This window comes from Astatotilapia calliptera, chromosome 9 (genome assembly GCF_900246225.1).
Source record: "Astatotilapia calliptera chromosome 9, fAstCal1.2, whole genome shotgun sequence".
In the NCBI taxonomy this organism is placed as follows: domain Eukaryota; kingdom Metazoa; phylum Chordata; class Actinopteri; order Cichliformes; family Cichlidae; genus Astatotilapia; species Astatotilapia calliptera.
Genome location: NC_039310.1, coordinates 15,063,670 through 15,077,003, shown reverse-complemented (window position 1 = coordinate 15,077,003; position 13,334 = coordinate 15,063,670). Strand labels below are relative to the sequence as shown.

The 13,334-nt window shown below is 41.6% G+C and overlaps 1 protein-coding gene across 3 annotated transcripts in view; it reads left to right on the top strand.

Annotated features, from left to right (window-relative positions):
• Nucleotides 1–11,903, top strand: part of sema5a (sema domain, seven thrombospondin repeats (type 1 and type 1-like), transmembrane domain (TM) and short cytoplasmic domain, (semaphorin) 5A) — a 174,088-nt gene extending 162,185 nt beyond the window's left edge. For 2 of the 3 annotated variants that reach the window (XM_026179439.1, XM_026179438.1), the window contains exons 18-22: nt 1,834–2,004; nt 2,190–2,345; nt 5,385–5,429; nt 6,097–6,308; nt 11,474–11,903. In XM_026179439.1, coding sequence (XP_026035224.1) covers nt 1,834–2,004; nt 2,190–2,345; nt 5,385–5,429; nt 6,097–6,308; nt 11,474–11,593 — 704 coding nt within the window. In that variant the 3' untranslated portion in view covers nt 11,594–11,903. Of the gene's footprint in view, nt 1–1,833; nt 2,005–2,189; nt 2,346–5,384; nt 5,430–6,096; nt 6,309–10,058; nt 10,314–11,473 lie in introns of all 3 variants that reach the window. The other variant, XR_003273311.1, reaches the window with a different exon arrangement.
• The last annotated feature ends 1,431 nt before the right edge of the window (nt 11,904–13,334 follow it).

Below are 13,334 nucleotides of genomic sequence, written 5' to 3'. Positions count from 1 at the left end.
TTATCAGGAACCACAAAAGAAATCAGTTGCAGATAAGAGGTGTGACGAAGACCTCAATTTACGCCAAGAATCAAAGAGACAATCCCTGTGGCGCTCCACTGTGTAATTACATTCCTGGGTAATTATGCTGCCAGCTATGGGAGGCCTTATTTTGTTGTGAAAAGCCCTGAGACAATGCATTTTCAACACTCCTCTAGTGGAAGACGGCAAGAGGAAGCTTTCTAATTAAAAGAATACTCTGTCTGACAAGGAAAGTAAGCTGTTTAAATGGAAATCCACTGCTTAGTTTGGCATAAAGCACACCTGGTATCCTGCAAAGGCGGTAAGCAGACAAGCAGGACGTTGTCTTGGATGATTATTAATCAAGCCCCCCTGGAGAACGGCTTTGCTATCTTGCTAAAAGCCCGGATCGGCGCATCGTCTTCTACACCCGCGATCTGTCTTCATAACTGCTGCCAGGCTGCAAGCAAGCAAAAGAGACAAGAGAGTGAATGGCCATCTATACTATTTTTACAGCCTGTTAATTCATTCAGTGAAAGCAGACACCATTCAGCTCCTCAACAGCTTGACCATTCTCGCTAATAGGGTAAGCTGTTATCAGCTGCGAGCTCAGATGAGGACTTTGGATGGATCTCAGAGAATCTGATTTGGTTTCTCCTGGAGGAAGGTTGCCACAGGTGCTCGGCCCTTGAGTGAAACGTTGGGTGAATGTGCTTTGATTTTCCTGCACTGCGTTAATACATGTACCGTAGTACACTTTTTTCTGGGATGTTGACTGGAATAATACCACAGCTACAACATGTTGATGAACAGCTCTGCGCTCCTGTCCCCCAAAGGAAACGACTTGAGCAGCAATGAATACTAATGCACACTCAATTAGCACCCCTCTCAAAGTGAGATATTATTTCGAGGTATCCAAGCCAGGCTGGAAGACCAACTTTAATCCTCCTTTGGTTAGTTTGCTGTGAAGGAGCAGAGGAGACGGGGGGTAAAGCGCAATGCCTACAATCCATCTGCTTTGGAAACAAATGAATCCAGGTTTTTCTTGAGTCTGCACCCGAGATGAGACGATCCGTCATCGAGGGCCAGGGATCGACTTATGTGTCACTCTGTGATAGAGAAATTACACCGAGATGACAAAAAGCATCGGCAACTTCAATTACCTGCACAGCGCTGCCAGCCATCTCCAAGTCTTTAAAAGCAATCGAAAAGGGGATTTCTCTCTGCTACAATGAAGTGAGGTTTTATCCAGATGACTGGCAAAGGATATTTGCGTCTGCTGTGATTCATGTGTAAAGATTACACCATTTTTATTGCTCTCTTTATTCCTCTCCTTTTATTTCTCCCTCTCTTCGTTCTCTCCATTCATCCACCTATTTATGCAGCACGTCTTCTCTGATAGCCTGAATATTCATGTCTTTTAAATGTCTGTTGTTTGGCTTGGCATCACACGAAGAGAGAAGCCATGCAGCGGACTGTGATGCTTCATTTATCTTTATTAATCACAGGAGAGAGTGTTATTCCAACGGTTTAGGGAGGTCAGGCCTTTGCTGTAACAGCTGGGTGAAGCCCAGCTTCTTTCAGTTCAAGACACAAGCACATGTTCTCCGTGCCTCGTACGTGTGTATCAATCATTGGTGTTTCAAAATGGATTAGAGTGACTTCAATTGAAACTGTCTGTTGTAAAGGACTCGGAGATATGAAAACCCTCATTTTTAGCAACCGTTTTATTAGAAAACCAGAAACAGCAGAATTTAGTGACTCTTTCCTGCTGCCTTTATAATATCACCTCACATTTATATTAAAAATGTGCCACTGATATCCCCGGTTTAGTGGACGGCAGCTGGTCATGCTGGTCTTCGTGGTCCAAGTGCTCAGTGACGTGTGGAGGGGGTCACTACATGAGAACACGAACCTGCAGCAACCCCCTGCCAGCCTACGGTGGGGACATCTGCCTGGGTCTTCACACTGAGGAGGCACTGTGCAACACGCAGCCTTGTCCAGGTACTCACACACACACCTTAAAGATAAGCAGCTACACAGGCTCATTGTTTATTTTCTTTAGTTTCTTTGAGCCCCTCAGAGGGCACCCAATGCACCACTAAAATACTCATCCAGTGCAGCACACACACTCACATACACCCATCGGGCAGGCTGTGTGTGAGGTTTGCTGTCATTGCCGTTTCCAGAGAGCTGGTCCAGCTGGTCAGAGTGGTCCCACTGTGACTCCAGCGGCGCCCAGCTGCGTGTGCGTCACTGTGATGTCCTTTTCCCCACTGGAAACCAGTGCTTAGGAAACAGCAGCGAGACCAGGCCGTGCTCTCCTGACTCCAATTTTATACCAGGTGATCACACACACACTTCCTTCCTTCCTTCCTTCCTTCCTTCCTGTGTAGAAAAATCTTGGGCAATCATGCATGACCTAACACACAAGTTTAAACACACACACACGCACACGCTCTTCACTACCCACCACCATATGCCCACAGCAGCAATTGAGTTCATTTGCAAGAATCCCATGATAATGAAATGCGTTATTGATCCCTCTAAGGGACCCGTCTCGTGTCAGAGGTCAGGTTCAGCGACAGGGCAGCGCTTTCGTGGATGGTTGGGGTTATAAGTATTTTGCTCAAGGACTCTTGAGTACGGCAGGTGATTAGGTGGGGGCGTGAACTCGGGTGCTACACTTAAGGGCAGTCCCTCCACCCATTCCAACAATCCTGCTGCCGTATTAGTTTCATTATGAGCCTATGAGTCTTGTCAGGCCATGCAGAAAGCACTTACACAAGCAGTTTTGCATTTCTCAAATGGAAGAAATTGCTCCTGCATGCTGTTTGTATCCGGTCAATGAGGTATTTTTGCTTGCTTCTCTGTATGTGGTGTTTCCATAATAATGATATTACCTTTAATGTTGAAAGCTCTTTCCTAATGAGAATAGTTATACTGTTAAGGCAAGAGCGTGTGGGAGTGTTTTTGCCACTTGTGAACAACTTATTAACAACTTCTTAAATGTCAATTCAAAATAGTTGAGCAGAATGTTAGGTACAAGAAAATAAGATAGACGTTATTGATTGCACACAGGGAGCTAACTGCTCACCGGGGCTGCCAACTTGCAGAGACGCCCACCGTCAGGCTCCGTCTCACAGTCTCAGGCTGCCTAAACAAATCTCATATCAAATAACAGTAGATGTCTTCTCTTGCCATTGAATGTACTACAGGTTAAAAAAATAGGAGAAGACATTTTGTGTTTTGCTCACAGCTGTTTGTAGGAGTCTTCACCTTTGAGGTTTATTTAATATACGTAACTTCACCGACAGAATCTATACGTGCACGACAGAAGTTTCAGTATCACTTTATTATTATCAGTCGAGATCTAATATTAGGTAGGCTTGTGTGTAGGCATGCTTATAAGCTGCAGTTATATTTTATTTGACTACCTTTCTCAGGTTCAGTCTTGATTTTTAGCTGTTTCTGCTCTCCCAATTCAAAAATACTCATGTTTATCATGCATAGATAGACCCCCATAAATAGGACAGGACTCAGTAGTTAGAATAAAGACTAATTTTACTGTACTATAAGTTGCTGTCATTCAGTAAACCTTGATTAGATTCTTGTCAGCAGCACAGCAGCATATTAATTGTTTGGTGTATTGTTGTGCTTTGGGACTTGTCTCAAGGATACAGTCAAATACATCCCGCCCTCTTTGTCTAAGGGCAATCTTAGAAGTCCGTCCCATCAATTTACAGCTACAGCTACCCAAAGCAGTGGCACCTTTTCATTTAGATGGTCATTTTATAGGTTTAAAATATTGAAAATAATGAGATTCATCTTCCAAAAATTATTGTCCTAATCAGGAAAATAACTGGTTATTCTTCAATCAGCTTTTTATGTTTTCAAGAGTTCTTAACATAGCCTTTGATTTCTACTTATTGTGTATTGTCATTAAAACTGCATGTTCAATGGAAATTCAGCAATCTCACAAGCTGATGATCCATTTAGATGACACTAAATGAAGGAACACATTGTTCTTTTATTGCAGCCTAAAGCTGGGCAGTCCTAGAGAGAGGTGTGATTTCAGGCTGCTCTGTGTTGGCAAGTTCAATGCTACCTGTCGACTGATAAAAAAACAAAGAACAGGACAAAGCTGCGACATTAGCAGAGGGTATTCTGAATCAGGGCTTAATGTAACCCCACTAACTCAAACTGGTTAGTTGATGATCATTCATCCCGGTTAAAAACCATTTTAGCTTGTATTTCCAAGTGTGAAATAAATAAATGAAATGAAATGAAAATAATGTCTATTTATTGTTGATAAAATCCTACTTTGATTTAGAGATAGGATTAAGCTGAGAGTAATCAAATCAAGTTTGCATATGCAACACATTTGAAAACAACTGAAGTTGATTAAAGTGCCATACACGTTGCATTGCAAGTCATGTCACAAATATGTGCAAAAAAGCAAGACACAAAAGAGAATTTACAAGATCAATGGGTGCAGAAAGCAAACATGATATGGGATGGAAGTAAGACAGAAGAGAAAAATGGCTAATGCGCCTAAGAACAACTCATGGTGGTTGGAAACATCTTAAGATGTTTCCTGAACCGAGGGGTTAAATGATTATGAGAGGGAGGTTTTTACAGAGCTTTAAGAAGTTAGGAAAATCCTTTCCTTTTAAAACCTCAGCATACTTACTGTAAAACCACATGCACATTATCTCACGCACACACCATCAGTATTGACATCTGCTTAGACAGGCATCTCCCTATCGACAGCCAGTAATGTGAGACACAGAAAAGTATCGATCTCTGCTACACGGAGATCAGTGAAACTTCTCCCTTTATCTGAGGATTCTTGTGCTGATGTTATTCACATTGTGTTACAGGGAACACTGGGACGGCTGCGTCTGCAAAAGCTACCCATTCACGAGTAAAGTCCCCGGGTCTAGAAACTTCAGGGATCATTAGTTATCAGACAGAATAAACATTTGATTGAAACATGGATTTGTAACCTTTTCTGTATTAATTAGCAGGCGTATAATACTCACGAGTACCTTCACAGATCTTTGTAGAATTGCCCATTTGCCTTTATACCTTATCATCCATCCCATTTTATGGGAAAGGTAGTCCATTAGGGTTCATTAGCAATGTCTTGTACTTCATTTCCTTTAATGGGAGCTGATACTTTTCATAAACCACTCCAGGTGCCACAGCTGTGATTAGCTTGTGGAGTTTTTCACGATAATCTGTGCCGTATTGAGCGCAGCTTTCATCCCCACATTCACCTTCAAGGATTCACTTTGTCATGCTAACAGGGGAGAGTATATGTGTTTGGCTGTATCCCTGATACTTCTGCCTTTTCTTGTTGTTTCTTTTTCCTTTGCCAGAAGTCTCGATCGCACGCTCCAGTCAGGAGGAGAGGCGCTGTGGAGGTAATTTATATGTGTGTGTGACAGAGGGGGTGAGATACAGAGAGGGGGGATATAGCACCTGGCAGAAAACACGTACAGTATCATGGGCAACAAGATAGCTTTGCAATCCTGCTTAGCCGCACTGAAACTCTCAAGTAAATACATCCAAGAAGCAGGAAAGAAGAAGGTGGGCAGAGCTGATCTTATGTTAGCTTTTTTTTTTTAATGCTTATTTTCTGCCATAAATAAAGCTCTAATTTCAAACTATCATATTCTGAGCACTCATCAAATTCTAAATGTATTATTATGTTAAGACTAAGGTTAAGTGAGTACTTAAATGATGACTCATTTGCTATTATCAGCTGCTAATAGCTGTTACAGTGTTGCAAAGGGTACAGCAAATAGCATCTATTAAGCGTTTATATTTTTTCTTTAATCTTCTTTTCTCGTGCACACAGTGTGTAAACAGAGCATGTCATCTCCGTGACAGATTGTTTTCTTCTTGCACAAAACAAAGAAGGGGGGAAAAAATAGCAGCAACAAAAGATTATCTATTTTCTTCAGCGATACAGAAGGGTCTTTTTTACTGTAAGACACTCCGTGGTTACCGTATGAATTGCTGCTTCAATTGCGCTTCTGCCGTCTGAATCAGCAGAGAATTACCCGCAGCCTCTCGCTCTCCTTCCAGACTTCAACCTCTTCCACATGATTGCCGTGGGGCTCAGCAGCTCCATTCTTGGCTGTCTGGTCACCCTGCTGGTCTACTCGTACTGCCAGCGCTACCAGCAGCAGTCGCACGATGCCACCGTCATCCATCCCATTTCAGCCGCGCCGCTCAACACCAGCATCACCAACCACATCAACAAACTGGACAAGTACGACACCGTGGAAGCCATCAAGGTCTGTAGACTTTATTTGCCCCGGGTTCGCCGCGGGTCACGCTTGACAAACGTCGAGCTATTTACAGGCAACATTTCCTTACTGTTTGACTTAATCAGCTGACGTCCCCACTCTGAGTCAGTGAGCAACGGTTTGCCTCTTCCCCGGGTGTCAGCTGTGATTAAATGCACTTCTTACTGCATGACTCTCACTGTCACGCCACCTCCTGTCGTGCTCAGACACTCTCTAGTTGTGTAACAGATAGGCAGCTGTGCGTTCATCCTCACTCCCTGTGCCTCTGCTGTGTGTCTCAGTGTGCGACTGTTCTGTGTCAGTGGTCATACACTGCTTTCTCATAACATACAAAAGTGCAATTACTTATTAGAGCGAGTAGGAAGTCGGTGAAGAGGCTTTGCATCTGCACATTTGCCTGCTTCTTTGTGTCATTATTACATCCTAAAGTGCAGGCAGAAAGTCAGATGTGTGAGAGCCAGTGAAGGAGATCCAGCTAGTCTCAACGCACAAGCAGCCTCTTATCCACATCTAGATCAGGCCTTTACTGCCAGACTGGGCAGCTGATTACTATTTGTCCACAGATACCCCATACTCCAGCTGGGCTTTTCCAGGTTCCCGGTGCTCTTTATTAAAGGTTTAAAAGATAGTCTAGCGGAGCTCACTAGAGATAGGCAGCTATTCTAGATGTAAAAGTTGTTGTTTTGGCACAAACAAGGAATGTTTTTAGTACTACTTTATGTTTCAAGTAAACATGTCAACCAGTGATGCACACAGTTTTAGCATTAGCATTCCTAGCATTTCCTAGCAAATGTACTGCAGTTCAGCCTGTACAAAAAATAGTAGCTGTTTTTTGAAACAAAAAGGTCCTCGATGTCAGGCCCGCACGCGAAAGCAGCTTCACATTTCCAGGCGTCTGAAGTATAATAAAGTGTAATTTAGTTCTAGCATTAATCTGTTTTTCAGCGTAGCTTGCATTCATTTCAAACTGCAGGATTCACTTTTAACTTCACAATAGAGGATGATTATCCGGTCGTTAAGTCTGACGTCACTAGCCGTGTCTGGGCCTAAACTCCGCTGCAGGTCCATATATCAAACGATCACTATGGCATTACTGAGAGTTGAAAAACTCTCTAAAGTCTTTCATCTTTAATAAAATGATCAGCGTTCTGCTCTACCAGGTGTAACAATTGAGTTTAACATCCAGGCATCCATGAAAACGGAATTTATGACATTTAACGGAGTTAGAAGTTAGCAGGAAGTTAGCTCGCTAGCTTCTATCTAAATACAATATAGCATGTCCTGACTGCGGGGTTTTGGAAACAAATTAAAACGTACAGCTCTGTTATCACTTCCAACATAAATGAAGACAGAAAACTAAACAGCAGTGACGTTTGTAGGCTTACTGAAGTTTGGCTAGCTGGTATGTAATGATGTGCTACGTGACTGCTAGCGACACAGCTATGTTAGCATAATATAAACAATCTAACTTTTTTTCCACTCGATAAAAGTTAACGTGAGTGTTCTCAGTGGTCAGGAACAAATGTAATCGCATGGCAGGATGCTGTAAAAGGACCAAACTTCAGCCAGGAGAACAACTGAGATAATCCATCCACAATATGAGGTTAGTCATTCATATACTGCTGCATGGGCTGGGCTGTAGTTACATCCTAAGGTTTTAAAAACTGAGCTTAAATAAATGATTAGCGGTAATAAAAGCCGAGGGAGGTCAACAGTGATCACTGACTGTTTTAAGAGCTTTTTGAGATTAAATAGAAGAAAATACAAAACATTAAACATGTTAACAACACAAAAGCCATATTAAACGCAGTCTACTTTAGGCCCAGAAGTAGGATACGTCACGTCATCACTTAACGACCGGATAGGAAATTGGTGACTTCTGTATGCCCATATAGACATCTCATTAAAAACTTCTTTCAAACTTTCTTTCAAACTGCAGGATTCACTTTTAACTTCACAATAGAGGATGATTATAGAACCATTGTGTTTGGGTCATGTGATAACGTCTCAGGTATTGCTGGCTGAGGTTATGAGTTTGTAAACTGACGCACACAGCGCCTGTGTGTACCATTCAGAGCTTGATTTCAGACATACGTAAACACATCAGAGAGGGTATTTCATATTAAACAATGGCTTTTTTTATTCAAAAACCTATGGAGCGTCGCTTGTAAAGTGAAACATGCTGAAATTAACGGCAACATTTTTCCATATTTAGCTCTAAACCTTCCAAAAACATGTTTTTTCAAGTCATTTTTTACAACATTTAGTAAAATATTTGCAACTTTTCATATTTAAAACACAATTTTAAACGTTAAGTCTAAATGTTAAACATTAAATCTAAATGTTAAATCTAAATTACGAAAACCTCCAGATGCCTCTAATAAAATAATAAAGATCTCACCGTGTAGACATTATAAATGAAAAGTATCAGTTCTACACACTGGTTTCCAATGCTGAAATATCCAAAGGTTATTCCACTATAGACTGGATATAAGATCAACATGGTCACTCACAGGTTTGTGAAATATAATATAAGCCTAGGGGATGGGTTTGACTGAGAAAAACAACATTCATAAGCTAGCAATTTATTAATCACAAAATATCCCTGTTCTAAAAAATAAGCACCATACTGTATTAAATAAGACTTGAAATTAGTATTTGAAGCCATAGACTCACAGATTCAAGTGTTTGCATAGGTCACAAATAAAGTGATAGTGTTTTATTGACTTTTTTATGTAACTAGAAAAGTCACCCCCTGCTGGCCATTAGAGGGAATTGATATTTCATCCGTGTTTTGATTACAGTCTATGATTGGCATACCTCCTGTGATTAGCTGGTTAGCTGTGATCAGGTTGTGACTATTGTGAGGGAGGACTTAGTGAACAGTTATTTGAACATCTTTATCTTCAGGAGTTGAACAGTCAGTATGATACTACAGGAATCCAGATAAATAAGCACTTTTTTAACAGCTTTGCGTTCCTTTGCAAAGGTTTTTTGATGCTGTACACCATCAGGGGGCACTTTCACTATCAGAAACTGTCTATATTATGAACTAAGTGAATACCTGGATCTCTGTTTGCAAAACCACTTCACAGTTATGAAAATGTTTTGTATAACTGTCAGAATGTGAACAGATCCGCTGGCTCGAAGCAAACTTCTCTGAATGTTATTTCGTTGCAAAATGAAGGTGTGAGGAGCTTCATCTGTCATGCAATTAGAGTCAGGAGCACAGAGCATAATTCAGTTAGAGCAGTTGCAGATAGAGGAGGATATGAATATAGACACTCCATGCGAAAATACAAAAGGAGGTGCCTGACAATTGAATAATGTGTGATTTTCCAGAAGCACATTCTGCCTCCAGCCCTCTCTCTGTGGGCCTAAACAGTTCAGATGTTGCAGTGAATTTTCAACCATTAAGTGTGCAAAACCATAACATGCTTCTTTTAGGTGTGTACAGGAAGGACTCGTGAACACCTGACGTCGTATTTTAGCAGATTTGGCTCAGATCCTGATGTTGATGATGCATTTGTCGTTGTTGTTATTATGCACAGTGTATCACAGACACACTTCATACCGGTGTCCTGGAGTATTTGCAGCTGTATAGTTTATGATCGCAACGCTCACCGTTAAGCTGCACTTTTATGTACAGTGTATCATATTTCCAGGCTTCCTGTAAAACAGAATATGGCCTTAGGGTTTCTCTGAGATGACTCTTGCCCGTTCCTCTCCTCCTTGCAGCCAGATGTGTCGGTACTCTTGCCCTTGGACGACCCCGCCATGCACCAGCCTCTCTCTTCTAATATGGGGGTGTCTATGCGTGGACTGGAGATTTTCTACTAACCACTGACCTCTACAACATCTCGCCTTTTGACTCTTCCCCCCCAACAGCAATTTGACCCAAACCACTACTACTTCTGCTACTACTACTGCTACATCCTGTTCCCCACCGTGCCCCGCCCCTCCACTTCCTGTGGCTCTTCCTGTGTGTGGCAGGTTGGAGTACAGTACTCTAGTTTCTCTTTCTCTGCTCAGACCCTTTTCATCCCGCCATCACGAAACCCTCCCTTCTCCTTCGCAGCTTGTGAGAAGGCAGTGTATCCCATCTTTATGTTTCTCTTAAAAGCGCCTCCATGTGCATGTTTTTTTCTTTCCGTGTCCGTATTCCTTGTTTTGTTTCTTACTTGATGGTTTTGATTTGTTGGGTTCTTTTATTAAACTCCTCTGTTACCTCTCTTTCACTGATTCTACTTTATAGTTAAAGATACGTTTGTTTACAAATACATACAAATATAATCACTCCTGAGCCAATTAAAAGCATTTAAGGCAAGATGAAGTAGGTGATGCTAACAAGCATCGTAGCACATCTGTTTGAAAGCAGCCATGGGGCCACCTGCAGAGACACATAACCGTCTCCGGGGCGGCAGGAGAGTTGATTGCATTCCCTTTGTGTGCAAATCACATAATGGGAATGAAGCAAAATATATGAGTTTTTTGTCCGGCACACTTGTTCCCTATCAGTGTCAGTCGGAAGCATCCATCAGCTGCAAACGCAGCATCATCAAGTGTTCAATTACGGTTGCCCCCAAGGGACTCCCAGCACACACTCCACTACAGCAGACTGGAAATGAACACATCTATTTGCCAAATTGCTGATGTTGTATTGAGCACCACATCAGAGGCATCACTCCATGTTTACCATGTCACGCGGGGACAGAGAAGATGCCCCCATGGCTCATCCTTATTGTTTAACAGAAAAGTGACTCTCACATGATCAATTTTTATGGCTTAGATTGTCCTGAGGACCAACAATCCAAGGGCCATAAAAACTGCTGATGCTGTGTATTAGAGATGACAGAGGTGGACATACGGATGCGCATCAAAATAATTTAGCCCTGTGGTGGCTTATCATTTTTCCAGCCTGTTTGCAAATGCTTTGACCTTGCACTGTGGAAAGTATGTTTCATTCACTGAGCAGCCCCTCATTGATTTGTGTTGCTCCCTTTTTTTATTTCGGGGAGGGTTGCTAGATGGATTTGCTTTTACCTTGCCATCTGGGCTGAATAATCACTCGATCCATGCGTCGGAAACAAGTCCGTACTGACTCAGCTTCCTTCCTTCTCTCCTTCTTCTCTTTTTTCTTCTTATGTTCACAGGCCTTCAACAAAAACAATCTGATTCTGGAGGAAAGAAATAAGTATTTCAACCCACAGCTTGCCGGGAAGACCTATACCAATGCATACTTCACCGACCTCAACACCTACGATGACTATTAACCCTCGACGCCTACCTTATCATCAAATCTGACTTTTTTCTTTTCTTTGTGCTTTGTATTGAGATTCGTCACACCACGCGTGGGACAAGCCCACTCTGAGACTCTATGGCAGCTGGTATGTAATTAAACACAGACACACAGTGTTGCCAACAGAGGGAAATCCCCACTTTCTCTCAGGTGCCTTGAGGTACACTTGGAAAGCTCAATGTTTTGGGGGTATATCTTGCCTTGACTCTTACTGAGAAATAGACAACTGGATTTCCTGATGTGGATTAAACAAAAACAAAAGAAACAAAAAAACAACAAAAAACTAAGAAGGGAAAAAGAAGAACTCACGTCAACGAGACTTTGGGAACCGTATCCCTTTTAACTTTCCTGTGACGCCTCTAAAACAGACCTGTATTTGTAATGATTGGAAATAACCACAAATTGCTTTGCATGACTTCATCTGATGTGTTTTCTCTGCCTTTCGGTTTGATTTTGCATGATCGATCGCATTCCATGGTGTAGGGGGCATTTTGATTTTTGGGGTTTTTTGCTGGGCTTAGATTCAGGGCTGGTTTTGGATGTCATAAAAAAAACAAAGGCTGCGGTGATGCCTGGTGGCTTTACTGCAGCAGCAGTCTCCAGGCAGATCAATATCTACCCCCAGCCCCAGAATCAGGATGTAGTTATTTGAAGTCTGTGGTCAAGTTTGTCCATGTTTTTCTTTAGTTTGCTTTTCGTTCCTCTAGCAGCTAGAAGTGTTTAAACTTTCAATGTAAAATTATTTTCTCTTTTTCATTTTGCTTTTAAAGATTACATGTTTTTCTTTGTTTGTTTTGTACAGGAAGTTCAATTTGAATCCCCTGTCTGCGGGTTTTCTAAATACATTTATTCGGTGTCTCAAGTGTTAAAAGAACATTTTCCTTTAAAAAAAAAAAAAGGTTTATGTACGTTCTGGCAAGTAATTAGGAGTATTCATTTCAGCCTGCATCAAGTTTCGTCCTCGTCATTGTACTTTTTATATATTTTTTGTAAAAAAAAATGTTTTTGAATTTTGATAGTGCTCATTATTATTCTTTGGCTTCTGAGCTAAGTGTTTGTGAGAGCAGGCATTTGCTGTACAGATGGTGCAAAGTAGCAACTACTGTTCTCCTGAAAACCCAACTGGAGTGCTACTCATATACTGTAAGATGACATTCAATCATTAAGTTGAGATCTTTCTGTTCAGAGTGTATAACCAAATATTAGGTTATTCAATGGTTTAGTTGCGACTAACTCTTTTTACATGTTTGCTTGTGTTACTGTGCATAAATTAAAATTGCTTCGTACACAAACTTGTCAAGGTGTGAATTATACACGTTTAGTTTCTTGCAGTTTCATCTGTAAAGTGTGAAAGCGATACATCACATGACTGCTTATTACCTGTGTGGCTCTAATGAATGACATAAGGAGGAGAAAACAGATTATTTAAAGCTGCTATTCCCAACCAGGGCCCTATTTCAGGAAGCCGGTTTAGAAAACTCAGAGTTAAAAACGATACTCAGGGTTGAGTAACCCCGAACTGTCCAACTCGGAATATTCGGTTTCAGAAAGGCTGATAACAATTAGTTCAGTCAACGCGGAGTTGCTTTAACCCCAAGTTAAGCGCACGCACGAGGATACATAAAGCCCTGATTAGTGGAGCACAGATTAAGCGAGTCACCATGGAGACGGAGGGAAAGAAGGCGCGGTCAATGTATTTTACAGCGCTTGAGGCC